This window comes from Passer domesticus, chromosome 14 (assembly GCF_036417665.1).
Source record: "Passer domesticus isolate bPasDom1 chromosome 14, bPasDom1.hap1, whole genome shotgun sequence".
NCBI classification, from domain to species: Eukaryota; Metazoa; Chordata; class Aves; order Passeriformes; family Passeridae; genus Passer; species Passer domesticus.
The window spans coordinates 19,832,872-19,860,279 of record NC_087487.1 but is presented as its reverse complement, the minus strand read 5'-3'; the positions used below and the strand labels follow the sequence as shown (position 1 = coordinate 19,860,279).

Genomic DNA, 27,408 nt, shown 5'->3' with positions numbered 1-27,408 from the left:
TCAGCTTATTCTACCCGCTGCCTGGACATTCTGCAAACCTGTTCCGGCCTCTTTGGATACAATTCCTGGGCTGCTCCCTCCCTCATGCCCCTAATTTAAAGGGCTGCTGGATCTCTGCTTCAACCCCACATGGGCCAGTCAGTGTTTGCTGGTGACTCAAGTAATTTATAAACAGTAAGATTTATTATACAAAACACAATTTTAGGTTAACACAGTCAGCATATAACTACTTACAACCTTGTGCAGCTTTCTGGAGTAATTTTTACAGAGCAGCAGAGCCCTGTGAGCAGGCCATTGATAAAATCTGTGTAAATCAGCAGTGACCCTGCAGCCTGGGCTGGAATTCAGCTGGAATTCAGTTGGCTAGGAGGTCGTTGAGGCAGCAGCCAGTCTGAGGGTCCTTCAGCAGTGAGTTCACCACGTCATAGAACTTGTGGTCATAGGCCAGCCTGTAGTAGGTGTAGATGTCCTCACAGTGGGTGAGGAACCGCTTCAGGTTCCTCAGGGCAGCATCAGCAGGCGGGTGCTGTTTGACCCTGCAACAATTGCACATGCAGCTGAGACACACAGGCTCCCCAGGCCCCTGAGACTCTTGCTCTGGGCCTGCAGGAATGACATTTCAACAAGAGCTTGTACTCAGCACCTACACTTGCATCTCCTGGTTGTTTATGTGCTCTGATTCATTTTAAGGATTTGCTCTGCCCAGCCCCAAGCTCCCTCCTTGTCCAGCTCAAGGACAAGGCTGGATCAGTGACTTCCCTGCTGTGCCAGGAATCAAGCCTACCAACAAATCCTTCCCTGGGAGGGTGGGCAGGCCCTGGCACAGGTGCCCAGAGCAGCTGTGGCTGTCCTGGATCCCTGGCAGTGGACAGGGATTGGAGCAGCCTGGAACAGTGGGAGGTGTCCCTGCCATGGCAGGGGCGGCACTGGATGGGATTTAAGGTGCCTTCCCACCCAAACCATTCTGGAATTCTATCTCAAATCCCCATAACAGGTTGAACAGTTAACCCTTTCCTGCTGCCCCTCTGAGGGGCCCTGAGCAGGTGAAGCTGCAGAACCTTACTCACTTCTTGGCCACCTCCTCGAACAGGCCGGGCCGCAGCGGCCGCTGCTGCCGGAACTCCTCCAGGTACACAAAGTCCCCCCTGGTGATCACCTGCTGGAACAGAACCTCAGCCCAGTCCGGCAGGAACTCATAGGCCTCGGCCACGATGGCTGCCTGCAGGGAGACAGAACAGGGAGGGGGCATGGCACAGAGCATTCCACACTGAGAGCTCTGCACAGAACGTTCCACACCAGGAACTCTGCACGGAGCGTTCCACAGAGAGAGCTCTGCACAGGGCATTCCACACTGGGAACTCTGCACAGAGCGTTCCACACAGAGAACTCTGCACAGAGCGTTCCACACTGGGAACTCTGCACGGAGCGTTCCACACCGGGAACTCTGCACGGAGCGTTCCACACTGAGAGCTCTGCACAGAACGTTCCACACCAGGAACTCTGCACGGAGCGTTCCACAGAGAGAGCTCTGCACAGGGCATTCCACACCGGGAACTCTGCACAGAGCGTTCCACACAGAGAACTCTGCACAGAGCGTTCCACACTGGGAACTCTGCACGGAGCGTTCCACAGGAGAGCTCTGCATGGAGCATTCCACACTGGGAACTCTGCACAGAGCGTTCCACACTGGGAGCTCTGCACGGAGCATTCCACACCGGGAACTCGGTACTGGGGATCTTCTGTTTGACCCAGCCCTTGCTGCTGTTCTTGAGAGCAGCTGAGAAATACAGGGTAACAAAGCACTGTGAACAACCCTCCTCAGCCCCTAAAGAAGGACAATTTCCACCATCCCAGACCACCCCAAGCCTCATCCAGCCTGGCCTTGACCACTGCCAGGGATCCAGGGGCAGCCACAGCTGCTCTGGGCACCCTGTGCCAGGGCCTGCCCACCCACCCAGGAACAATTCCTTCCCAATATCCCACCCAACCCCTCAGGAAGCCATTCCTGTGTCCTGTCCCTCCATCCCACGGGATATAAGGTCGAGGTAACAGCCACAGGCTCTGAGGCCAGGAGGAGGAGCTGAGGGCCCGGTGCTGCAGTGCCCAAGTCGTTCCCAACAGGAGGAGCCCGAGGGAGCCCAGCTCACCTGGTAGAAGCGGGGCAAGGCCAGGATGGCTCCTGGCAGCTCCTGCCTGCCCAGGTTGATGATCCTGGTGCTCTGGCCCGAGCCCAGGAAGTGCAGCTGGAGCGTGATGAGCCGCGTCTGGCGGCGGCAGCGCAGCGCCTGCCGCACACACGAGTCCTGCAACAGAGCAGCTGAGAGCTTCGGGGCAGCCAGGCAACACCCCTGAGAGCTCTGAGGTGACTGAGAGCAGTGACAGAGCTCTGCTTCACATTCTCTGTATTCCATGGGCGTTAAACAAAGCTTCATTCCCACTTCCACCATAATTACGCTTGGGTTTAAATACTGTAATTGTTCTATCCTTGCTCATTAAGCTCATGGTCCCTGCCCTGACAGTGGGGAACACCCCTGTAACCCAGGGTTTGTTAAAGCCCGAGCAGAGGCCAACACAGCACACTCAGACACAGCCATGCTGCTTGTGCCACTGGGCTGCAGACACACATCCCTTCTGGGCCCTGCACCTTCCCAGGGCAGCTCGGTGTGTTCCCCCAGCCCAGCCCACTCCTCATGGGCTCCCCCAATCATTCCATTCCATCTCACTTTACCTTGGAGTAACTTTCTGCTGCATCAATGAAGAGAGTCACAGCTTTCAGCAGCAGCTTCTTTAAATTTGGAACATCCAGAAGAGACTCCTCTGAAGCAGGAAAAAAGAAGGAATAACAATTATTTATAAAGGTGACAAAGTAAGTTACAAAACTCCCTCCCAGTGCCAAGTCTGTCCCTGGTATTGTCTCATAAAGCACCAACAAACTAAACCAAAATTGATGTATTAAAAAAGCAGGAAGGAACACACTCCCGGCTGTTCAGTTAATGGACCAAAGCTTTGCTGGAGCCTGGTCCAGTGACGGCAGGTTGGAAGCAAACCCCAGGCACACATTTGTGGCAGATCCCAGCACTGACCACTGCCAGTCCCACTCAGAAATCCCCTGGCACAGCTCCTGTGTCGCTGCTCTCTCAGCGTTGGCTGCAGAGCTCACCCCGTGGGTGCCACTCACAGACACAACCCCAGCACTGCACAGAGCCCCTGCAAGGCCACTGTCACACGCTGTGGGCTGAGGGGAACCTGTCAGTGTGTGAACCTGCTCCACAGGAACATTACATCAGGAAGGGCCCTCTAGAAACCCGGGGAGCTGCTCAGGGCAGGAGCCCCCGCAGGCAGCGGCAGCTCCAGGACCCAGGACCCAGGAGCCTCCCCGTCCTTCCCCGCTCACCCCAGGGCCGGCAGTCGATGAGTTTGAGCTGGGTGCAGGCGGCAGCCTCGTGGTTCTGGCCGATCTCCCTGCACATGCTGAAGCACAGCGCGATCATGTTGTGCTTCTCGCTGTCGCCGGGCCGGCAGCGCTTGGTGTAGTCCAGCAGCGCCGCCTTCAGCGTCCCGCTCTGGGCAGGAGGGCACCCTGAGCAGGGCTGGGGCACCCCGGCACCCACAGGGCACCCTGAGCAGGGCTGGGGCACCCCGGCACCCACAGGGCACCCTGAGCACGGCTGGGGCGCCCCGGCACCCACAGGGCACCCTGAGCACAGCCTGGGCCACCCCAGCACCCACAGGGCACCCTGAGCAGGGCTGGGGCACCCCGGCACCCACAGGGCACCCTGAGCAGGGCTGGGGCACCCCTGCACCCACAGGGCACCCTGAGCAGGGCTGGGGCACCCCGGCACCCACAGGGCACCCTGAGCATGGCCCGGGGCACCCCGGCACCCACAGGGCACCCTGAGCACGGCTGGGGCACCCCGGCACCCACAGGGCACCCTGTCCCCCCAAGTGACCACTGCACCCCAAACCCAACCGCAGCCCCACAGCCGCGCTCAGCTGGGGATGAAAATCCAGCACCTGTGTGCTTCCTTCCATACAAATGTCAACGGGTGACACTTCTTTATGGCTTACTTCAAACAAAAGTATGAGTACCTGTGATTTTTAAAACCCCCATGAAACTTTAACTGCAAATAAAAGCAAAGCAGGATGGGAAAACTCTGACAATGCCAATTTTTAAGTTTCAACGCTGCTCTCATTGTAGCCCTTAACTAATAAGTTAAAAATGATTCAACTAAAATAAGAAAAAACCCCAGCATTAATTCATTTCTATGAACCCTGACTCCCGATTCAGGAAGCAAATTTTACTCAGGAAGTAAAATGCCCAGACATTTTCACCCTGTGCAAACTGGGTGTAAATTCCTGATGAGCCACACAATTCCCATTTGTCCCCACGTACCGGGTCCAGGTTCTTCCTCATGAGCACCTCGAAGTAGTGTTTCTGGTGCAGCAGCTCGAAGATGTAGGTCATCTCATTGTACCTGCCAATGCCCGTCAGCAGGCGCACCTGGGGACACCAGGGGACACCAGGGCACCTCAGCAGCTCCAGGCAAGAGCAACAATCCCCTGCCAGGGCAGCCGTGCACACCGGGCACCGCTGGCTGCACGTGTTCCCCTGGAGCCATGGGGCACTCCTCAACCAGCCCAAGCTGCAGCTGTCCCACAGTGAGCTGAAAGGGCATCGTTTTATCTCAGAAAAACAGGCAGTGAAGCTCTCAGCACTGACACCATTCCCAGGCTGCAGGAGATCCTTCAAGGCAGCAGTTAAAGATGCCCAGTGCCACAGAGCAGCACGTTTCCCCAGCAGCTGAATCACCACTGGGCAGGCACAGCCAGGACAGGCACAGCCCCTGCCAGCTCAGGGACAGCCCTGGGACAGCCCCTGCCAGCCCTGGGACAGCCCCTGCCAGCCCTGGGACAGTCCCTGCCAGCCCTGGGACAGCCCAGGGCCAGCCCCTGCCCCGGGGCACCCACCAGCAGCCCGTACTCCTCGCGGGGGGCCAGGTGCTCCTCGGTGAGCAGCCGAGCTGCCTGCAGCACTCGTGTGATCCCCTCCATGTGGCACGTCAGGCTGAAGCAGCTGTGGGCCAGGATCAGCAGCTCTGTAACTGAGGAGCAGAACAATGCTGGCGCTTCAGTCCAAGGGCTGAGGAAGTGAATGACTGCCTCTCTCCAGAAAACACAACACACGCAAGCACAGAGCCTCCAGCCACGGCTGACAAATGTGTAACACATCATCACTGCACTGCCTGCCAGCCTGCACTTGGAAAAGGGAGGGCACGAGTTCTGCACTGCTTTGAAACATTCAGTTTCTAACTGTGGTGAGCAAGAACAAAGTCACAATGCCCCTTCTGTAACAAACCACCACGACAGCCCAGGTCACTCCCTGGCTGCATTTCCCACATCTTGCTTAGCACAAAAATCTGAATTTTACTTGGAAAATAAATCCTCAAGCAACACCCCTATCTACTGTGCACATCCTCAGCCCTACTACTTGAATATCAAATTTGAGACAGCAGGAGAGCCTCCCCTTTGAGCTGTGAGTTTGGGCCAACAGTGTTAGCTACACACAGGTTACCCCAGGCAGGATTTCCATTTACTCACTGCACGACAGCTCCCCACGGGGCACAGAGGAGATTTTATCCAGCAACTTCATCCCAACCAAGGTGTGATCCTGGCACAGCTTGGCAAGCTGCAGCAGCTCCTGGCTCTCCACTGCAGGGTTCCAGGCTTGCTTCTGCCCTGTGGCCAGAGAGAGAATCCTGTCACCACTGCTAACTGTGCAGGAGAGAACTCCTATTATTCTTTATCAGTAATTAACAAACCCCAAACAAACCAATCTGACACCATCCAGACTGACTGAGGACTTGGGACTACAATCCTAGAGACACTTTGGGTGTTATTGCTTAAATTTAACAATCAGAAAATACGTTTTTTGCCAGTTCAACCCAACAAAATCCTACTGGACAACCATCCAACTGCCCCTCATTTCCCAAAGGAAAAAAGGTAAGGGAGAACCTTTTGTCATGCTTTACACAGAGAAATGCACTTGATATTCCCAAGTCAGATGATGTGGGGCAGCAAAGACCAAGGCTAAAAATCCTTTTAAAAAAATTAAATATATGTCCACAAAAATACAACCTTAACTACTGCAACACTGGACACAGGAATAATTACAAATGAACATTTGTACAGAACTTTACATAAGGCAGACAATGCTCACAGAGCAGAGCTGCCCACACACCCCTGGCTGTGCTGAGCCCTCAGGGACTGAGTGCAGGGGCTGCTTTGGGACACACAGAGACCAAAGGTGGCCTGTCCCTGTTCCTGTTCCCCAGCACAGCCCAGGTGTGTCCCTGTTCCTGTTCCCCAGCACAGCCCAGGTTCCCCGTTCCCGTGCACACACCACCCCCAGCACACAGGCAGCCCGTGCCCACCTCTTCCCTGTGCCGAGGCCAGCAGCTCCTGGGTGATCTGCTGTGCCAGCAGCGGTGCCACGGTGGCAGGGGGCAGCCCCTGGCAGGCGATGAAGGCCTGGGCCCTGCGGCCGCGCTCGGGGCCCCGCCGCGCCAGGATGGCCCCCAGCACCTCCCGCGGCTCCCGCGCCGCCACCTCCCCGAAGGAGCAGCCCAGTTCCTGTGGGGGCACCCAATAAAGCCATCAGAGCATCCCTGACCCATGGCACCACCCAAAGGAGCAGCACCCAAACCCATCAGAGCATCCCTGACCCACGGCAACCCCGAAGGAGCAGCCCAGTTCCTGTGGGGAGCACCCAATAAAGCCATCAGAGCATGCCTGACCCATGGCACCACCCAAAGGAGCAGCCCAGTTGCTGCGGGGCACCAAAACCCCATCAGAGCATCCCCACCCACAGCACCCCCAAAGGAGCAGCACCCAAACCCATCACAGTTTTGATGACCCATAGCACGTCCCCTTAACCCCGGGCGATGCCTGCAGTCTGAGCTTTCCTATTTTCCACATTCTGTATAACTGAACTCCGAATAAAGTGCCAGCAGCTCTCCTCACAGCTCAGTCACACAGAACAATCCTCTTCCAGCCCCAGAACCAAGGACACCACTGCAGTTTTAGGCCCAAAAAGTACAAACAACAGGGAATGGAGGAGAGCAGCCTGAGAGGATGGGACTGCACCACCTGGAGCTGCAATTGCACAGCTGTGCTCAAGCTCAGCTCAGCACCTCATGTCTGGCCTTCTCCCACACAAAGGGCTGGAATTCCACCCTCTGCAGCTCCTTGAGGGCACCTGCAGGGACCTTCCCCCCTCCCTGCCCTCCCCAGCCCCAGCAGGGCTGGCCCAGGCCCCGGCCTTACCTTGGAGAGCTCGTAGAGGCACAGCACCTGCCTGCAGTAGCCCCTGCCATGGACACATTCCTCTGCCAGGGCCTTCAGCGCTGCCACCACGGCATCGTCCTCACCCCCCAGAGGGGTCCAGTCCTCCAGGCTGGATGCTGGGGACACAAAAACATCAATTCCTATCTCATAAAGGCAGACAACTCCCTCACACCTGGGCAAGGCTCCCAAAACCTGCAGCAATTCTGTAACACTTCCTCAGACTTTGAAAACTGAGCTCCTGGCACCTGTGATTTTTAAAATAGTACATTTCTTTCAGGGTGCAAACAAAATAACAGAACATAAATATCCTCAATAATATCTTAGATATAAAATTTCTAAGCAAAATATTAAATAAGGGTTCTGCAGCCTTCCTGATGGGTTGGGATTAATTTATGCTCTTCTGTGTCTATTCAGCTTTACACATCAGTATTAGTAAGGGATGTTCCAGCTGAAAGTTGCTCACTCACACTTCACGGACATGCAGAGAACTTTACAGATAAACATTCTCTGCCTTAGCCTTGCTACTAGACAAGAAACACCAAACCCTTCACAATGCACAAAGGAGTCAGAAAAATGTATTAATTAAAGCACTTCCTTGCTTCAGCTACAGAAAAAAAAGTTAGTGGAGTGTCTTCTAAAAGCAGGAAGAGGGATAAAGCACAGGGCTGCTTTACTGGGCCAGAACTGAGAGCTATGACAAATGAAGGTTCAGGATTGATGGAACCTGCACACAGAGCCCTGCCTGGGGCACACAGGGACACGCGCAGGGCAAGGCCACAAACTCCTTTCAAAAAAGCATTTCTGCAGCAGGGAGAGAAGCCGGGAGGAGCTGTTAGAGCAGAGGCAGGGGAGGTGCAGAGGAGGGGAGAGCTCAGAGTCACTCACGGGCGGGGGCTGCGCCGGCCTCGCTCAGCAGGGCCCGCACCTCGGGCTGCTCCAGCCCGGCCTCGCCCAGGGCCAGGGCTCTGCACAGCAGCACCAGCGCCACGTCCCGCTGCCACAGCTGGAAGTAGTGGCACACTCGGGCAGCCTCGTGCACGCCGCCCTGGTCCAGCAGGGCCCCGAGCAGCGCGCCCAGCGCCGCGCGCTCCGCTGCCGTCAGCACCGGCTCCTGGGCTGGCAGCCTGGCACAGGACAGCTGCTGGGCCAGCCCGCCCTGCCCGGCCGCCTCCAGGGCCGGCAGCCTGGCGAAGGACAGCTGCTGGGCCAGCCCGCCGAAGCACAGGGCCGCGGGGCACGGCGCCGAGCCCGCGGGCAGCAGCGCTCGCTCGGCCACGCGGCACAGCCAGATCTGCTTCTCCAGCTCCTGCAGCTCCTGCACGGGCGCCCCGGGCTGCTGGGCCAGCCAGTGGCCAGCCAGGGTGAGCAGCAGCTGCCTCTCCAGGGTGCTGCTCGCCGTGCCCGGCCCGGAGCAGTCCCAGGCGCTGTCGGCCTGCTGCAGGAAGAACGCCGCTGCGGCCCGGCTGCAGATGGAATGTCTGCTGAAGGTGTCGTTGCACTTCTTCCAGAAGTCAGCTCGTGTCTGGCTCTGATGCCACTGTCCAGAGTCTCTTAAATGTTGTAGATCCCTCAGAAGCTGTGGAATACACAGAGGTTTATCACAATTATCTTTCCAAGAAAGAAAACTCCAACTCACACAGGATGGCCAGCACCGAAACACTGGATTTAGGGAAGTGCCCCAATATGCAACAAGTCACAGAACTGGTTTGGGTTGGAAGGGACCTTAAAGATCATGTCATTCCACCCCCTGATGGACAAACCCATCTATCTTTCTCCCCAAATAGAACTGATTGCATACAAATGAAAACAGGAAGAGAATGAGGACAGCTGTCCTGCACTCTGCAGCTCAACACTTACAGCCTGTGTGTTGGGTGCAATAACATTTAAAATAAAAAATCCTTTAACAAAAAAATTGATGTTTCAGGAAGGCTGAGAAGTTGCATGCTGAGTCCTGGCAGCAGCAGGAAGAGGTGACTGTCACCAAGTGCACTGTACCTCGTGTGTGACCACGCTGTCCACGGGCAGCTCAGCCAGGGCTGCCACCTCCCGAGCCAGGCTGAACATTCCCTTGTCCTGCAGCTGCTCCAGGATGGAGCTGCACTCCCCCTGGAACGCCTCCAGGCTGCAGCAGGTGAGGATGGAGCGGCTGATGGAGATGGAGGAGCCCCTCAGGGCCTCACTAAGGGCACAGAGCCTCCTCAGGTGGGGGCCTGCCAGAGAGAACGAAGCTCAGCACAGCTGGGGCTGAAGGCCGGGGGAGGCTGAGCCTCCCTCAGGAGCCAGCCCTGCCGGGAGCTGGGATCCAGCTGTCCTCACCGTCCAGCAGCAGGCTCTCTGCTGTAGCCAGGAGCTGCAGGAGCCTGCCCAGCTCGTAGTCAGTGTGGCACTGCTGCAGCATCAGCTCCAGGAGGAAGAGCGCCTGCGAGCGCAGCCACGGCAGCGGCACCTCGGGGGCTGCTCCCCCTGCAGCCCCCAGCTGTGGGAAACAAGGCCTTGGGGCTCAGGGCTCCCACACCCAGGGCTCCTGGCAGGGAATGGAAGGTGCAGCAGCTGTGTCCCTCCTGAGGGAACAGGGAACTGCCAGCCCCGAGCTGGGACATGCCACAGCAGGGGAGCACCAGACACTGCTGAGAGCCAGGGGCAGGGGGAGAGCTCAGCAGGGTCAGCAGGGGCCAGGCAGAATTAATTCTTAAACAAACATCCCTGACACTGCTGGGAAGGGAATTGAGCTCTGAGCCCAACGTCCAACAAGGAAAACCATCAATGACAGGGAATAATGTCAGTTAGCAGGGACCAGAAACTGGGAGGGAAACAAAGACTTGTCAAAGCATCTGCACTGAGAGACAGAGTGTATCCACACACTGCTCCTCTTGGCCCAGCTGCCCAATGCCAGCAATGGCATTTACAGAAAATTGATTTCCTTACATTTGTGAGGCTTTCCTGAAATTTCTCCAGTTTGGTTTTAGCTTCGTTGTACTTCTTACAGTTCATGCACAGCTCATACATCTCCAGGATGTGCAGCAAAGGGGAATCCTTTAAGACACAAAACCAGATGATAATAAATTCCCAAAAGTACCTCAATAAATCATGCTTTAAAAAATCATCTATTATTTCATTCAATCGATGTAGAATTTGTCTCCCTCACCAGCAGAACAATGAAGTTTTAATTTATTAAAATTGCATGCAAGGTCGATGTGGGATCCAAAAATCTGTGATAATTGGAAGAACTTCCACTTTGACTGGGAATTTCAGTGGACAGCCAGGTTATCCTTGGCACAAAGGAAGGCAGAGGGGGATTTACAGGCCCAGAAGCTGAGACACATCAAACACACCCCTGAAACCACATCCCCTCACCTTTAAGAAGAGCTGGAAGCCATTCAGAAGTGTTTTACTCTTCTTCTTCCTCAAGAAGACTTTCCAGATGACAGCAAGGTCCTGCAGGTCCCACTGGGGACTCTCTGCCTGGGTGTGGGCAGTGGCCTCAGCCCTGGTGGCACCATCCACAGAAGTGATGATCCAAACACAGAGGCAGGAGATGAGGTTGGCGTCCTGGAAATGCCCACAGGAAGGGTTTACACCTCCCCCGGTGGAAGGGGGCACCACAGAAACACCACAGCAGCTGTACCCCAGTGCAGAGCAGCCCTGTGGCAGAGGACTGTGCCCAGGCACCCCCCAAAGCAAGGGAAAGGCACTCACGGGGCAGCAGGCTGCCAGCACGCTGAGGATGGGGCTGTGTGCCCGGAGCCCTTCAGCCAGCAGGAACCAGCAGGGGCTGGGCTGCCCCTGGCACTGCAGCAGCGTGTGGAACAGGCTCCCTGCACGGGCCCTGCCAGCAGCACCTGCCTCAGCAGCCAGCAGCCTGCCCAGGGCCAGCTGCAGGTGATCCTGCAGCACGGCAGGGAACTCCTGCAGCAGGGCAAGGACCTGTGGGGACACAGCACCAGAGCCTCGTGAGGCCAGAGGGCACGAGGGGAGCTCTGCACACACAGAGACAAAACACCCCCCAAATGCAGTTCTGAGAACAGCTCTGGAGACCTAGAGAGGAAAAAGGGTTCTGTAGGTGTGAATTATTCTAATAACAGCTCATCCTTTTCTCAAAGCTCAAACGTCTCCTAGGGAGCCTCGGTTCTGTTCTCTCTTTTATTGCAGCAACAGAGCATTAAAAAGGTCTACTCAGGTGCTTTTGTGGAGTTACAGATTCTTCAAAACAACAAGGAGATTCAAGTTAAAATCCTCGGCCTGCTAAGCACCATCTTACCTGGAATCTCCCACCTAGCTTCCTCACATGACTTTTCCCAATTGCTTTTATTGGAGGGTTTTATTCATTTTTAAATCACATTCAAAATCAAAGGTGGAAAATTTGGATTCTCAAAAGCTGAATTATCTTTATAAAAAAATCAATTTGAGTTTTGAAAGGAAAGATGAGTGGCTTTATTATAACTTACACTGAACATCTGGCAACTCTCCAATTAAAAAAAAGCAGTAACTACTTGAGTTTAAATTAAATTTACAAGTGTGGCTGCAAGGGAAGGGCTACCACAGTCCCAGGGTATGGACATCCCAAGAGAACCAAAACCCAGGAGCTGGTCAGGCCCCTGCTGTCTGCACACTGGGACATTCTCTTGCCCCAAGCCCCAGTTTGGTGCACAGGAGCTCACCTGGGCTGGCTGGTGGCCGTGGAGCTGGGTCTGGATCAGGAACTGCAGCCACTCGTTGGATCTGGCACATTCCCTCAGGAAGGACGTGCTCAGCTCCAGGCCATGCAGCTTGCAGAACTGCATGACCAAGGACCACTGCCTCCTGCAGTCACTGGACGTCCTGCACAGAATTCAGAGAGCTGCAACTCTGCAGCAGGTGCTCAGGCCAGAAGTGACCCTTCAGGGCATGCCAGGGGGCACAGCAGCCAGGCCAGTGTCCTGTGCTGCCCTCTTGGCATTGCAGACCACAGAAGGCAGTGCTCAGCCTCCATGTCCCAGGTAAGCCCTCAACCAGGCTGCTCTCACCTCTTTATGCCCTGCTGCTCAATGGCATCCCAGAAGGCCTCTTCCAAGGAGGTCAGAAGTGCTGCTGCTGCTGCCTTTTCACCATCAGCCAGCTTTGTTAGCTTCTCAACTGTTTAAAAGAACACATTCCTCAGGTGCTATTGGGGTCAGAGCCAGGGCAGCATTTTCAGGAGTAGCTTCCTAGCTGGGAAAGCCCTGGAGTTAGAAATTCAACTTTCTCAAGTTATTTCTAGGATAAACTTAATTTCCCTACAGCTTTGAACACCTGATCTCCCTGCAGGTATGTGATAGGAAGAAGAAAGGAGATTTGGCAATGGACTTTGTTTAACTCTCTGTAATATTATTACAACTGAACCTCACTAATATCAGTCTCAGGCAGCTGCTGGACAGTGTCTGTTAGATCCTGATACAGGCTATATCAGTCCTCCTGTCTTATTTGGCACTACAGGATCAAAATGCACCTTTCAAAATTAGTAAAGAAACAGGGACAAAAGAACAACACAGTTCTAGCATGCTTTCAGTGCACTGCTGAGCCCCAGGCAGCCCCTCTGCACCCCCGTCCCTTCCCAAGTGCCCAGAGCAGCTGTCCCAGGCAGACCAGCAGAGCCTTACCCAGGGAGTCCCTGCAGGTGCCGTGGCTGCAGAGCAGGCTGGCAGCCCTGAGCTCCACGCGCAGCCCCAGGCTGTCCTGCCCCAGCAGCTCCAGGAAGCACACGCAGGCTGCAGCCACCGAGGGGACCCCCAGGCAGCTCAGGGCCAGCAGCTGGGCCTCCCGAGCTGCCTGCTGGATCCTGCAAGGAGCCACACACAGCTGTCACCCACTGCACCACCGGAGCTCAGCCTCCCTCCCCAACTAAACCCCAAACTCGTTCCCAGGCAAACAAGCACCTGCGGGGTTTGCTGACCCTGAGCCATCAGCATCAAAGGAAACCAGGAGCCAAAAGTCTCATATTTGTAAAAAATGTGGGCCTGAGAATGGAGGCTCACACGTGATAAGCAGAGTTTGCAATTGAATACGTTTATCAAAAACTAAAGGCAGTGGAATTGGTTATAATTAATGTTATGATTAACAACACAGCCCCTCAGCAGCTGAGGGCAGAAAGAGCCTTTGCAGAGTTTACAGCTCACTGCAGCACCAGGAACCTGTCTGACCTGCAGATGGTGCTAAGAGAAACATGGACCCAAAGGGTTTTTCACAGCAGTCACTGGAATAACCCTGCATCCCTGACTGTGTAAAACCATGGCTTCACTCCACAGTAATGTATGCTTCCCTTTTTGCCCCAGTTTTACCTGTTTACACAAGAGAAACTGATCTGTGTGGAAATGATGGAGAGAAACAAACAGTGACTAACACACAAACCAGACAGAAACAAAGTGATTTGCTCTAATTCCCCCACTAAACAGCCAATTTCATGTATTCAGGTAAGGTGTGCCACTTGGCCGTCCCCTTCTGAGCACCTGATTTTGAAGCTTCGGCCAGGACATTTAATTCCATCAACCTCCATGGCATTTTTTGCCTTACTAAACTAAAGTATCACCACTAGGAAATATCACAGAAAAGGGGCACCATGCTCCTACAAAGTCACCTAGGAGCTCAAGCTGCTAAAAGAGGAGCCCCCCCATGTTTGATCAGGCTGGGGATCTTATCCTCGCTTCCCTCGTGCAGCTTTATTGAGGTAACTCCCAACAAAGCTGCCTCCTTTCGGTGATATCTGATTTCTAGCCCTCAGGCCGCCCCCAGCTCCACGCTGAGCACCCTGTGTGATGGCCTCCCTCCCTGCGGGGACACTCACAGCTGCCGGGGGGCTTTGCTCCGGGCCAGCTGCTGCCCCACGAAGGTGCCGAAGGCGAAGGCGGGGCGGCCGTGCAGCAGGTAGAACAGGAAATCCAGGCTCTCCTGCACGCCGTGCCTGCTCACCAGCCCGGCGCTGGAGAAGTGGGGCAGCTCGCTCCAGGCATCTGCAACAACACAGCAGCACTGTCAGGGACCCCCAGCAGGGAGAGGCTGCACAGCCTCGGGGCAGCCAAACGCGCCCCTCGGGCTCCAGTCACAGCCAAAACCCACTGGAATCCACCGGGAAAGCAGAGCTCTGCACCACCTCGGCTTGCTTGGAAAACAAAACATTGCTTTTCTGTCTTATATTTAAATCATTTTCTATATTTAGAAAGAGTTCTGCCTGTGAAGAGCTTAACGCGAAAATCTAGAATTCTGTTTTGAATTTCAGTAAATTACACTATGTTTCTTGTGAAAGAAACTGCTTTTTGAGTAAATTTATCTGCCAAATAATTCCCCTGGAAAGCAACTTATTTTAGGTGCTCATGCTAGGAAAGCACGTGGACCTTGGCAAGGGACATACCTGACACAGCAAGAGTGTTTGCTGACTGCCAGCCAAACAATTTCGTGGGATCAAAGGGCATTAATGACTGAAAAATCAGAAACAAAATAAACTGAGTCAGCTTAAGAATTTCACATCACTGTCCTGTAACTCTCAATTTCTAATTCTCATACCGTTGCAAACATTATAAAATTGAAATATTGCAATTTCTGCACTACCAAACACCTTGCCCACTGAACACAGTGAGAACATCCCTCTCTGCCATTCCAGCACTGCAAACTCACAGGGTGCAGACACCACTTGAAACAGCAGCTCAGGATGAAGCTGTGAACTTCAGCTCCACATCAAGGATCCCAGAGAAACAAGCCCTGGCCCCCACCCCCAGCTCCAGTGCAAACAAACTGCTCTGTCCTCGTGCCAAAAGCACTCTGTGTACCTGCAGCAGGTGGTAGAGAGAGATGTCAGGGGGCAAAATCCCATGAGCAGTGCAGGGGGGAAAGAGAGCAGCCTTGAGCTTGGGGTAAGGGGTCAAGGCCATCTTCAAGAGCTGTGGATCAACTTTCTTGAGAGGTTTTTCTGTATCTTCGTTCTGAAGGACCTGCATTGCAAGCCAGCAAAATTAATTAGGAGGAAACTGCATTCAATAGCAACAAAACAATTTGGGGGTGTCCCAGTCTACCCCAGGGGAATTTGACAACACAGAAAGCATCATCTTCTTTCCTGTAAAATGCTTTTAAGTTGTATCAGACCCACGCTGCCCAGCAGCTGTGGATCAAGACCCTCTGCTCATCCCCTCTGCTCCAGCATTTTCTGCCAAAGGGGCATTTTCCTGTCACAGCCACGAGTGCAGCACAGGGGAGCAGCAGACAGGGGGTCAGGCAGTACCTGGTCAATGCCCCCAGGCCCATAGACCGTGGTGGCCAGGGCCAGCAGGGTCCTGCCCTCCAGCAGGATGCTGCTCACACCCCCCTGGCTGCTGGGAATCAGCATCTGAGCGTTGGCCAGACTGGCCTGGAAAACCATCTTGGGATCTTAAAAGGAAAAAAAGTGACATTTAATTGCATGTAAAACCAGTATTAAACCATCAATCACACGTTACAGCTGTCCTCTGACTGTGAAAAGTGCTGGATTTTTCACTTTTTGTTGTCCATACTGGTTTCCCTCACTCTGCCTATAAAGACAGAGAAGATGAGCTAAGCTTTACCAAGCTTTGCCTACACAGATAGACTGGGCTTCAGCCCCACAGTTCAGCACTGGAGTGGTTCAATTCTTTATCCTACACTGATTGTGCTTTCTAAAAAAGCTTCACTTGGGATAGTTTAGTCTTTTGTTGATGTGTGACTCTGCAGAAGATGGAATGTTTTAAAAGTGCAAGGAGTTAGGGGCACAAACTCTACTGGCTTTCAGCAAAGCAAACACACAATCCAAGGGCAGAGAAATCAAAATGCACCACAGGGACTAGAGGAAGGTTTCATTTTCATGGGGTGTGTGTTTCCCTATGAATTCTCCCTCTGCTCAAGTTGGGAATGTAACTAACTGGAGGTAAGGATGATTACACACAGAGTCATTCTCACTTTAGGCACAGCTCAAGCAGAGTTACAATCCAGATTTCATGATGAAATGATGGACAGGGGCTTTGCAGCAGAGCAGAGGTTTAATCCAGCTGTGCCAAGCCCTGGGCTGGGCAGGAACATCAGCCCCCTCTGGAGTGATTCCTACCTCGGGGATTGCTGGCAACCCCTCTGCACTGCACCAGGAACTCAAACCAGGGGTGTGCTTCCTGCAGCTCCTTGTCATCCAGGACAGGGCAGTTTGAAGGGGTTAAACTGGAAATAAATGAGCAGCACAGTGAAAATACAGCACTGCCAACCACTGCTGTAACACAGCATTAAAGACTGGAGCACCTCATGGGTGTTAAAGCCAAACACAAGTGGTTAGACAAACAACCAGAAAATTATGTACTGGTTTTTCTTTCTGGTCCACTTATACATCTCTGGTAATTCCAGTGTTAGACTGGAGTTAGAGCTCAGGAATATTAATTGCCAAGCATCCATTAAATGGGAAGTATTCATATAGCTCCAACAGCTACTACTGGTACCACCTTCAAACCAACTAACCCTAGATTGGGGGGAAACCAGCAATTTCCTTATCTGTGAATATATCAGGAGTCAATTTGTGCTCAAGAGAGTTTCTGGACTCTGTAAATTCTGAGTTGCTGAAGAGCAACTTGTCTTGGCTCGTTTAGGATTGTATTGCTCACAGCATTATACTAATTACAGCTGTAATTGTTTCCTTTCATGACTGACACACAAATTAATATTAAAACAGTCTGAACAAAGCTTCAAAATGCAGCTTAAAATCTCACACACTATCCAACTAAATGACACTGCCAGGGCTGAGGAAAACTCTCCCCACCAACTGTTCAAATTGTGTTTCCTCCTTTAAATCTGGGATCCCTTGTGGGGTGTGAGGGATGGGAAGCATTCCTACCTGTAATAGTCCAGGTAGGTGTACAGCAGGTACTGCAGGCTGTGCTCCAGGCAGTGGAGGACAAACTGAGCATGGAAGTCCAGGCCACTGGCAGTGCTGTACTTTGGAACTGGGTGAGGATTCTGCAGGACTCCCCCCAGGCACCACAACCTCTGGAGCAGCAGCTCAAAATCTTCCAGCTCAGAAGGGACAAAAATCCCCTTTCTGTCAGAAAAAAGCACAGACACTGACCACACAGCTCTCTTTGACAAGTTCTGATGGGTGTTTCCAGCTCACAATTAGAGCAGACCTTTCCCTCTCAGGGATTAATTCCCTACTGAGGCAAACACAGCGTGCCAGAATCCATCTGCCTGTGCCCCAACATCACTGAGGTTACTGCAGGGCTCTGCCCAGAGTGAGGTGTGAGCAGGGAAATGCTCAGGATTTCCTCCCCTGCATTAACATGGGCATCAAGAATATAACCCCTGGGAAACACCCAAGGGCTGAGGGAGGAGTGCTCCTGCTCTCATGGCTCTTACTGCTGTCAGATAACTGAAAATTGGAGACTAAAATCACATTTCTCAATGGATCTGTGCTGTTTCCAAAAAGAGCAGTATAAAAATTAGCATGTATCAAGGATTATATGTCTGATTTTGGTTTCCCACAGGAAGGAGGCAGAGTGTGAAGCCTTGGGGCCCTACCTGGCCAGCTTGTTGAGGATGTCCTGTCTCATGTAGGGGCTGCACAGAGTGCTCCTGTCCACGATGTCAGGGCTCAGGGGGGGCCAGGCAGCTCTGTCACACGGAGCCTGGCTGGGCTCTGCCTCCTCAATCCAGGAACAAATGCTCAGCCAGTCATGCTGGGCTGTCAGGTGCATCCAGAGCACCTCAGCACTGCACGTCATGAGTTCTGTGTTTCAGAAAGGCAAATGGATGAAACCAGCACACACAAACACTCCTGAGGGAAACACTGGTGTTATCTTACACAGAACTGTGGAATGGTTTGGGCTGGGACCTTAAAGAGCATCCAGTGCCATGGCAGGGACACCTTTCACTGTCCCAGGCTGCTCCAAGCCCTGTCCAACCTGGCCTGGGGCACACCAGGGATCCAGGGGCAGCCACAGCTGCTCTGGGCATCTGTGCCAGGGCTGCCCACCCTGCCAGGGAACAATTCCTCATTCCCAGTATCCCATCCATCCCTGCCCTCTGGCAGTGGGAGCCATTCCCTGTGTCCTGTCCCTCCAGGTACCTATTGTTAATGAACAGTTGCCATGAGATCAAGGGCAGCTTTTGGAGCCCAACTTTGGCAGAGCTGGAAGCAGTTCCTCAGGGCAGGAGGTGGGACAGGACGTGGCAGAGGGTGGCAAAAGGTGGCATTCACACCTGGCAAGTCCCTTCTAGCTAATTCCAAACCCAGGAGGAGCCCAGACCCAGGATGGAGCAGGGTGACACCCCAGGGATGGAGCAGGGTGAGACCCCCGGGATGGAGCAGGGTGACCCCCACGTCACCCACTGTGAGTGCCAAACAGCACGAGCTCTGAGGCTGTCCCCAGCACCCCCACCCAGCCGTGCCCGAGCAATGCCAGCCCAGCTGCACAGCACTTGCCTTGCCGTGGCTTCCAGGGCAGCAGCAGCATCTCCTGCAGCAGCGGGTCCCAGCAGAGAGCCCAGCTGAGGGTCACTGTGAGCCGGGGGGCCCCGGGGCTGCCCCAGCCCAGCTGGGAGCCCAGCACTGCCCGGGGCCCCTCCAGCTCCTGCTGCCTCCTCCAGCGGCTGCACCTGCAATGGGCTGGGCTCAGGGGGGCTTAGGGGGGCTCAGCACAGCACACAGCACCTGGGGGAGGCTCAGCAGAGCCCCCAGCCCGGCGTGCCAGAGGGACTGAGCTGAGCTCCAGGGCTGAGAAGTAAAGAACTGCCTTGTTTTGCCAACAAACTGTGAGCATCGTAACAGTTCTACCATTGTTTAACTGTAAAATTATTTCCTAGGTTATTTGGTTTGCTGTGTTAAAGACACCATGGATCAAAACCAGAGCAAACAGGAATAACTGAGCGGTGATTCCAGTATCATTATTAAAAATGCTTCGTTGGAAGCAGGGCTCTGTCACCCTCACAACAGTTTGTCATGACTCACACAGCAGTTTGTCACGAGAGAACGTGGCAGCAACTGCCACAGTAATGAGAAAATCACTCAGCCCCCACACTGACTGACTTCTGCAAACCAACTCCAGTGTGAAATTAATGAAATTAAAGACTCTATTTGTTAGTGCAGTAAACCTCACAGAATGTACAATCCAGCACATTTTAAACCCCATTCATGCTATTAATTAATAATTAATAACCCACGTTACCTGGAAAGAGACTGAGTCTCTTGCTTTTCCTGGAAGGATTCCGAGTAGAATCTTTCAACCTGATGCACAAAGTCTATAATTTTCTTCTCTTTTTCAGAAAAATAATTTTCTTCTTGTAAGACTTTCACCTTTAATTCAAAATTAAAGCATTACCTCCACCTGTTAAAATATTACCTCCAATTGCCCCCAGTTTTTATCTATCTTTAAATGATCCTGCAAGGGCAAACAATTAACCAACTGTAGGGAAACAATTCTGGAAGCAGAGGGCAATGCACTGGAATGACAAGAGGACTCCAGGCTGTGAGAGAACCAGCCCAGAGCCACGAGTGACACTGTAACAGCTCTGCAGTTTAAGGGCAGATGCAAAGGGACGGGGATGTCCCAGGAATGCCACCAGGGGCAGCCACAAGCCCTGGCTGTCTGCTCTGAAGGTCAGTGCAGTCAGGGCTTTTCTCAGACTAAGCTTTTTTCTGACCCAGAGATGGGGCAACTGAGAGGTGCTGAAAAGCTTTTATTCCATTTTCAGTCTCATGAGAAGGGTGGGACAGTACAGATGTTATAATTCACACCATCACAATCAGAAGCTAATTATTTCCTAATTACACTAGAATGTTTCTTGGCCTATCAGCTTTAGCCACACCATGCTGTAAATGCCTTAAAGCCAATCACCTAAAATTACCCCCCATAAGTCCTACTGCAATACACCTTTCATGATTCTATTTCTCTAAAATATCTAGTTTTAGTTGTAAGGCCATCCTTTGAAACTTGTTTCCAGTTCCATTTCTCTCTCAGCCTGTCCTGTTCCATAACATCTCTAAGTCAATGTTTCTTACCTCAAAGCTCACATACAAACACACACTGTCAGCCTTCCATCAAACTTGGAAAGTTTTCTATAAATCCCTTTCCCAGAGCTGCCCTGAGCCCAGGCCCAGCCAAGGCAGCAGGTGGAGCCCAGCAGCTTTGCTCACTCACCAGGAGCTCCCTGACGCGCCTGTCCTGTGTGTGCAGGCAGATCTTGTGCAGCTCCTGCTTCACGTCCAAGCCCTGCCACAAAGACACACCCACTGTGAAAGGTGCCCAGAGAACACATGGAAAGATCAAACCCAGAATGGACACAGCTGCTTTCCTCCCAGAGCACCCAGCCCTGACAAACAGGCTGTGCCAGCCCCAGCTCCTCCAGGGATGTCCCTGCTGTCCCCAAACCCTGGGACCCCTCCCCAGGCACAGCCAGGCTCCCTCAGCAGCCCATTCCCACTGGAATCCCTCCTGTTCCAGGGCAATCAGTCCCCCCAGGGCCTGAAGCCCCCGTGCCCTGCAGTCCCAGAGCACAGGGACCACCCACTCCTCTCACCATGTTCCTGAGCAGCTCGGAGGCCTCCCTGGGGCTGCCCCTCAGCAGGCAGTCATAGACCAGGCTCAGAGCTGTCTGCATGAACTCCTGCAGGCTCTCAGCAGGATGCTGCTGCCTCCTGAAGAAGATCTGGGCCTCTGGTATTTTGTTGCTTAGGATGGCCTCAGCAATGACCTCCTAAAGACAAGAACATGGGACAAACTACATCATCCCTGTGCTGATTTTCTTCCCCAGTGCTTTCAGGTACTTCCACATAAATGATCTCCTTGTATAAACTTGATCACAGTAATAAAATCTGGGTTACTGATTTTCACCTCTGGTGTCAGTTTTTCCCATTTTTGGCTCTCTTCTATCTCAGGCAGGTCCTCATCCAGCTCAGCTCCTGTGTGCTCTGGGGTCACCACTGGGTGAGGGTATCTCCTCAGGAACTTCCTCAGTCCGATGATGTAATCAGTTAAAATATCTGCAGCCTTCTGCAGGAACTCATCAGGTTCTGCCAAAAGCACCCAGGAGATCAGTCAAATGGGAATGAACAGGCAGGGTTTTAATGTTTAGCAATGCTGAATTAATAAATGTGCTGATTATGATTAATAAGCAGACACCCCTCAGAGGGAAGAGCACATCAGCTCTGCCCTGGGCAGGCAGTGACAGCCCAGCACTCCCAGCACCCTGTCAGGACACAGCCACAACCCCCCAGAGCTCCCTGCCCTCACTCAGGGGTTTTCCTGCCCAGGGACCAGTAAAGGAGAACTGAAATTTTGTATTATTCCCACCAATTATTAGTCAGGTTAATCCAATCTAAAACACAGGGATGAATATCTTTCACTCACTTAATTGTAGTATTTTTCTGTTAATTCCAGGCAAATTTAAGCTTTTAATTAAAAGAATTAGCAGTTCTTACTTAAATGATGACACACTACTAGATGTGAGCCAGCAGGAGTGATCTTACCCTCTGTGTGCACAAAGATTTCCTCCAGCTGCTTGGTGAGGAACGCCAGGGTGAGGTTCAGGAGCTGCTCAGAGAAGGGCTTGCTGTGAGGCTCCATGTCATTGTCTTGGATTGCTGAGCAGAGCAAGTTTAGAGCTGGCCTGAGCTCCTCCAAATCTGCAATGTTCCAGAAACAGCTCACACACCTGCATCCTGCACTGGGCCATGGGGAGAGAGGGGTGGAATAAACCCCGAGCAGCTGAGCTTCTTCACTCACTTCTCAGGTAGGACTGGGAGGCAGCACCCCCAGGGTGCTCGGGCCCAGGGCAGCCTGCAGACAGACTCAAACCACTTTCTTTGCTTTTTAAAAACAAGTCCACCGTGTCCAGCTGGCGATTCTCCAAACCTGCCTACACAAAGAGAAACACAACAATGAAGCATGGATTTACACCCATACCTGTGCACTTGCTGCTGGGATTCCTCCTCCATCCTCAGTGACACACACAGAAAACCAGAGGGGATTTAACTCTGTGTGCAGCACCTGCAGCCTGGAGTGACAAGGTGACCTGCACAGAGCCTGCCAGGCTCCTCTGCCAGGCTCTGCTCCAGCCCTGCCCTGCATCTCCACACACAAATGTTATTGCAGCAATATGAAGTAAATACTGTGAGAATCAGGACTCTGAATAAGCATACAGCAATTTTATAAGAACAGCACAATAAACACAGAAATCTAGTTCCAAGGATTTCTCTTCATATTTAACATTTTGCAAGGGGACAAAAACTACTGCAGAAACTGGCAAATTTGCTTTTGGGTCCAATTAAGAGGAAATTTTGAGCACTGCTTTGTTCTCTTTATTTTATTAATGTGCACTGCTGTACTTCTTCCTTTGGGTTACTCATCTGCTTGGGGTTTTACTGTTTATTCAATAACTAAACCACTTCATTTTGCCCCTAGGTTTGAGGCACACTTTTAATTGTGTCTAAACCCACGCTGGCATTGCTAAACTGCATTCAGTGCTTGAAATAGAGGGTTTGTTTTTGCAAGGCCTGGGCAGTTTTCCTCACCTCGAGGGCATGGATGGGAATGGAGCACCTCTCCCACCCGTTGAGCTGACACAGGGAATCCACGACTGCAGCGCTGCCAAACATCATCAGCCTGGTCAGGAACTCCTCCTGGGTGACCCCAAACAGGACCAGGGACAGACCACGCTCTGAACGACACAACAAGCCATTATTAGAGACAGAGCAGCCACCTTTTGGGCAGCAGCATTTCTACCCACTGCTGCTTCCAGAGGAGAGGCAGAGCTGCAGTGGCTCTGTTTGGATTCCCCCCGAGCAGGAATGCAATGAAGTTCCCCACCAGCAGCCAGGTAAAACACTAAAAACCCCTAAAGCAGCTGCCTCAGGACAGCTCAGGAGCCCTCACCTGTCAGCAGCAGACACAGGGGCAGCTCTGCACTGCTCTCCACGTAGACACTGCCTCTGCCAAAGTGGGAACACGTCACGTGCTGGGACTCAAAATCCCAGAGGGCCAGAGACAGCCCCGTGTCCTGTGCCTGCAGCACAAACACAGCCTTCGCTGCAGTCACCAGTCTGCACTCCAGCTTCACCAGCTCCCGGGCTGCTCCCACGGGGATCTGTGCCCACTGCTGTCCTGCACCCCCAGGCTGGCCTTGCAGGGCTGGGGAAGCTGCCCACGTGACAGCCCGGGGGACAAAGGCCACCATCCTCTCTGGATCCTCACAGACTTCAGGATCGTGGTCTTCAAGATGGGTCAAAAACTGATACCAAGGCAAATTCAAGTCGTGCGCCAAACCTGGAGAGCCTGGTGTTCTCCTTCTCCTCACTCTGTCCCACAGTGAGGACAGGTGTGCCTTCCAGGACCTGCCAGGGGGACAGAGTCACCTCTAACACCAGGCATTACCCCAAGAACAAGGCAGGTAACGCTCTCTCAGTTAAATAAAATGCACTAAGAGCTCATAAAATCCATCCAGCATCTTGCATTTCAACCTCACCATGGCCTCTTTATTTGCATTTAAATACTCCCTGCAGCAAAACTGAGTGACCACAGCTGGATCAGCTGACAATGTCCATGTTCAGCATTTTTAGTGAAAAGTTTTCTTTTCCTCACAGAAAATGCCAATTCAAAGATAGTAGAACAGGCAGTTATAGATAGCTATATATAAATTATAGTTATGGTTATATATCAATGTTCTACTATTTTTAATTGATAACCAATAGTTATCAATTAAAAAGCAGTAGAACAGAATTCCCTGCAGAACTGAACCTTTCTCATCTACACACCAAGCTGTAACTGGCATGCTTCATTAGTACCAATGCCTAAGACTGAGAGTAACCCCCAAGCAGCAATTCCTCTCTGGAAGCTGTCCAGTGCCACAGCTAAAGCTGTCTTGGTCCACCCCACACTCAAACCATCTGCAGCAGGATGGCTGATGCTACCTGCCCCAGCTACACTGCAAACACAGTCAGCAGTGCATGGTCAGTGCTGCACAGGAGGCAAAGGCCAGCCTGGGCAGCTGTCCCTCCTGTACCTGTCTGTGCGGAAAGGGGCTGCCAGCAGCTCCATGCTGTGCTCAGAGCTGGCCAGCTCATCCTCATCCAGGCCCTCTGGAGGCTTCACTGGGAGACTTTCAGGATCTCTCCTACAGAGCAGATGTTCAGGGAACTGTCTGTAAAGAAATAAACATGAAATTTCACCTTGCTCAGATGATTTAAGGTGTTTTTTTCATGTTTAACTCCTCCAGGAGCTCTGGGTGCAGTTTTCTCTCAGGGTAACAGGTGAGCCATCAAAACATGACGCTCCTTCCTCTGAGGTGGACAACACCTCTTAATTACCACCTGGCCCTAATTCATCAAGCTAAACCAGCACAGCTGTACCAGTACAGTTTGATCATTCCATACCCCACAGTATTTCTGAAAGGTTCTACCACCCACCCCTGGCACTGAGAGCACCTCATCCTCCTGGCAGAATGTGAAGGGCAGGACAAGGTTTACCTGCTTGTTAACAGGCAGATTTAAATGAAGAGGTGTTACAGATACAGTTCCCTTTGTGACAGGGAATAAATTAGAGCAAGCAATGCAAGGACAATGTTAAACAAAGAGAATTTCTGCTGTAGCACAGAAGTCAGAGGGAGAAGCTGCCAGCACCCTGGTGAGGACAGGCCCAGAATTCAGGAGCTGTGAGGGTCAGGGCAGCCCACGGGAGCTGTACCTGAAGTAGGTGTTGAGCTGCACAGCCAGGGCACGCTGGCAGCTGCTGGTCACCACGGCTGTGCTGAGGTCAGGGGACACTGCCAGAGCAGCCAGGGGGGACACAGGGCCCTGGGCAGCTCCCAGGGCTACAGCCACCTTCCCCAGGGTGGCTCCATCACAGCAGTCAAGTATGTCTGCAAACAGCATCAAGGAAAAGGCCATGCAGAGCAGTTACACACCAGGGGAAGGTGCTGAATTTTGGCTCCAGGAGGAGGGAAAGGCAAGCTGACTTTACTGTGCTTTAAGAGCCAGAGGAGAGGACCAGGGACAGGTTAAATCCAGCAGCTGGTGGAGCTGACAGGCATGAGCCCCTGCTCATGCCAGCACAAACCTGCCTCCCAGGCTCCCTGTGTGCCTGCAGATCATTTCTGGTTTAATTTAGCCATGAGATGACAGCAGGAGTTATACACAGAGCCATGAATCAAACCCCTCAATGGAACCCATAAATCCAGATCTGCACACACTGCTGTGGTACTCTACAACAGCCAGGACTTGGCTGCACAACCTTCTCTGCAGGCACCACTTCAGTGTCTGCAAAGAAATTTCTGCTCGGCCCTGACAGCAGAGAAAGGCAACTTTGCTCTTGCAGCTGATTTTCCCCCAATCTCTCCTGCAAAGGATACAAATCCAGCCAGCACTGTCCAACAGGAACAGGATGCCCCTGCAGAACTGGGAGTCTGCAATTCTGCCCGCAGCTCCCGGAGGCAGAGCCAGGGGGAAGCAGCCACAGGTCTCTGGGGGTGAGCCTTCCCCAGGAAAGGTCAGGTGCACAAGGACAGACTGGTTGAGCAGCAGTTTGCACTTGTTGTTTCCAAAAGACAGGATCTTCACAGAGGAAATGGAAGGCAGAGCTGTAAATTTAAAGATATTTAAATTTCACATTGCAGCCAGCTGGGACTTTGGATTTGTAAAGGAATCCCACCAGGAGCAGCAGAACAGACCTGCAGTATTTCACACGTGTAACACACTGAAATTTACTCACTTATGTTTTTAGCTTCAAGGAGCTTTTTAAGCGTCTCTGCCTCACAACTGTGCAGGGAATTTGGGTTGTGTTTTCCATCTTCTACACTGAATTCATAGACAAACAGGTCATGGCTTTGAGCAAGAGCCAGCAGCTTTGTCTTGCAGGATTGTGCACCATCATCTTCTGAGCTGTCCCAGGCGAAGCTGAGGGTGAAACATTCAGGAAGGTCATGGCTTTATTCCCTCTGCCCAGCCCACGCTGACCATTCTGGACGTGCACTGACTGGGGACACCACCTCCACTTCAGTGAAACCCCTGCTCCAGCCCAGACCCCAGCACAGAACTGCTTCATCCCTGGCAGGACGAGCCCGAGGAGCTCCTCCTCCTCCTCCTCCTCTGCAGGACAAAGGGGTTCCATCCACCCAACACCAGGGATGCTGTGCTTCAGGAGAACACCAGCGCCAGGGGGAGCAGAACACACTGCCCATTGCCAGACTCTCCCTGGTGTGCCACACCTGCTCCGCGGTGCTGGGAGGGGACAGGGCAGGGCAAACCAGAGAGCAGAGCCTTGGGACACTGCCCAGCCCCGGAACATCCCGGGCCAGCTGGACACGGGGCTGGGAGCACCCAGGGACAGTGCCAGCGTCCCTGCCACGGCCGGGGTGGCACCGGGTGGCGTTAGGGACCTGGCGGCCGGAGCAGCCGGGGACTGTGTGTGACACGGAACGTGCGGCTGCTGCTGCCGGACGCTGCAGTGCTCAGCACCAAGGCGTGCTTTCGGCTTCTGGCTCGGCACAGAGCTGCCAAAGCAGAAGGGGAAGCCAGCACGAGCTAAAGCCAGCACGAGTTAAAGCCAGCACGAGTTAAAGCCACCGTGTGACCGCCGAGTGTCCCCGGGCGCAGCACCCAGGAAGCCGACAGCCCGACAGACGAACGCTTCTTGTCCGCTCCGGGCTCAGCTGCCGTGGGCACACCCGGCCGGACGGACAGACACCGGACGGACAGACACCGGACAGACAGACGGGACCCGGCCGACGGACAGACACCGGCCGGACACACGGACACCACCCGGTCCCCTTGCGGTGCCGCGGCCCGGCCCGGCCCGGCCCGCACTCACTCGGCCCAGGCTCCCGGCAGGACGCTGCCCCGGGCCCGCGCGGCCCCGCCCGGCCCCAGCGACTCCAGGCGGATGGCGCCGGCCGGCAGCAGGGCGCCCAGGGCGTGCCGGGCTCTGCTGAGCCGCACCCGCGCCTCGTCCCGCGGCTGCCCCGAACGGGGCACCAGCAGCACCCGCAGCTCCGGCCGGGCCCCGGCCGCCGCCATCCTCCCGCCCGGCGGGGCCGCCCCTCGTTCCGGTCAGCTGGGCGCGCCGGGCGCGACTACAACCCCCAGCA

The 27,408-nt window shown here is 53.5% G+C and overlaps 1 protein-coding gene across 1 annotated transcript; it reads right to left on the bottom strand.

Annotated features, from left to right (window-relative positions):
* Positions 1 to 161: 161 nt before the first annotated feature.
* SPG11 (SPG11 vesicle trafficking associated, spatacsin) lies at positions 162 to 27,377 on the bottom strand. The gene is given in 43 exon segments (XM_064388413.1): positions 162 to 536; positions 1,068 to 1,219; positions 2,148 to 2,303; positions 2,729 to 2,817; positions 3,395 to 3,563; positions 4,394 to 4,501; positions 4,969 to 5,102; positions 5,599 to 5,736; positions 6,432 to 6,630; positions 7,324 to 7,460; positions 8,230 to 8,920; positions 9,340 to 9,554; positions 9,661 to 9,820; positions 10,270 to 10,377; positions 10,699 to 10,893; positions 11,041 to 11,268; positions 12,003 to 12,162; positions 12,348 to 12,456; positions 12,960 to 13,138; positions 14,141 to 14,306; positions 14,705 to 14,771; positions 15,120 to 15,281; positions 15,569 to 15,714; positions 16,403 to 16,509; positions 17,174 to 17,377; positions 17,854 to 18,061; positions 18,758 to 18,945; positions 18,981 to 19,079; positions 19,081 to 19,150; positions 19,351 to 19,362; positions 19,495 to 19,627; positions 20,472 to 20,543; positions 20,851 to 21,027; positions 21,165 to 21,343; positions 21,800 to 21,955; positions 22,056 to 22,188; positions 22,844 to 22,989; positions 23,205 to 23,662; positions 24,331 to 24,468; positions 25,011 to 25,185; positions 25,675 to 25,902; positions 26,034 to 26,218; positions 27,132 to 27,377. Coding segments are annotated over 43 exon segments (7,323 nt in total). The 5' UTR covers positions 27,338 to 27,377; the 3' UTR covers positions 162 to 355.
* Positions 27,378 to 27,408: the final 31 nt, after the last annotated feature.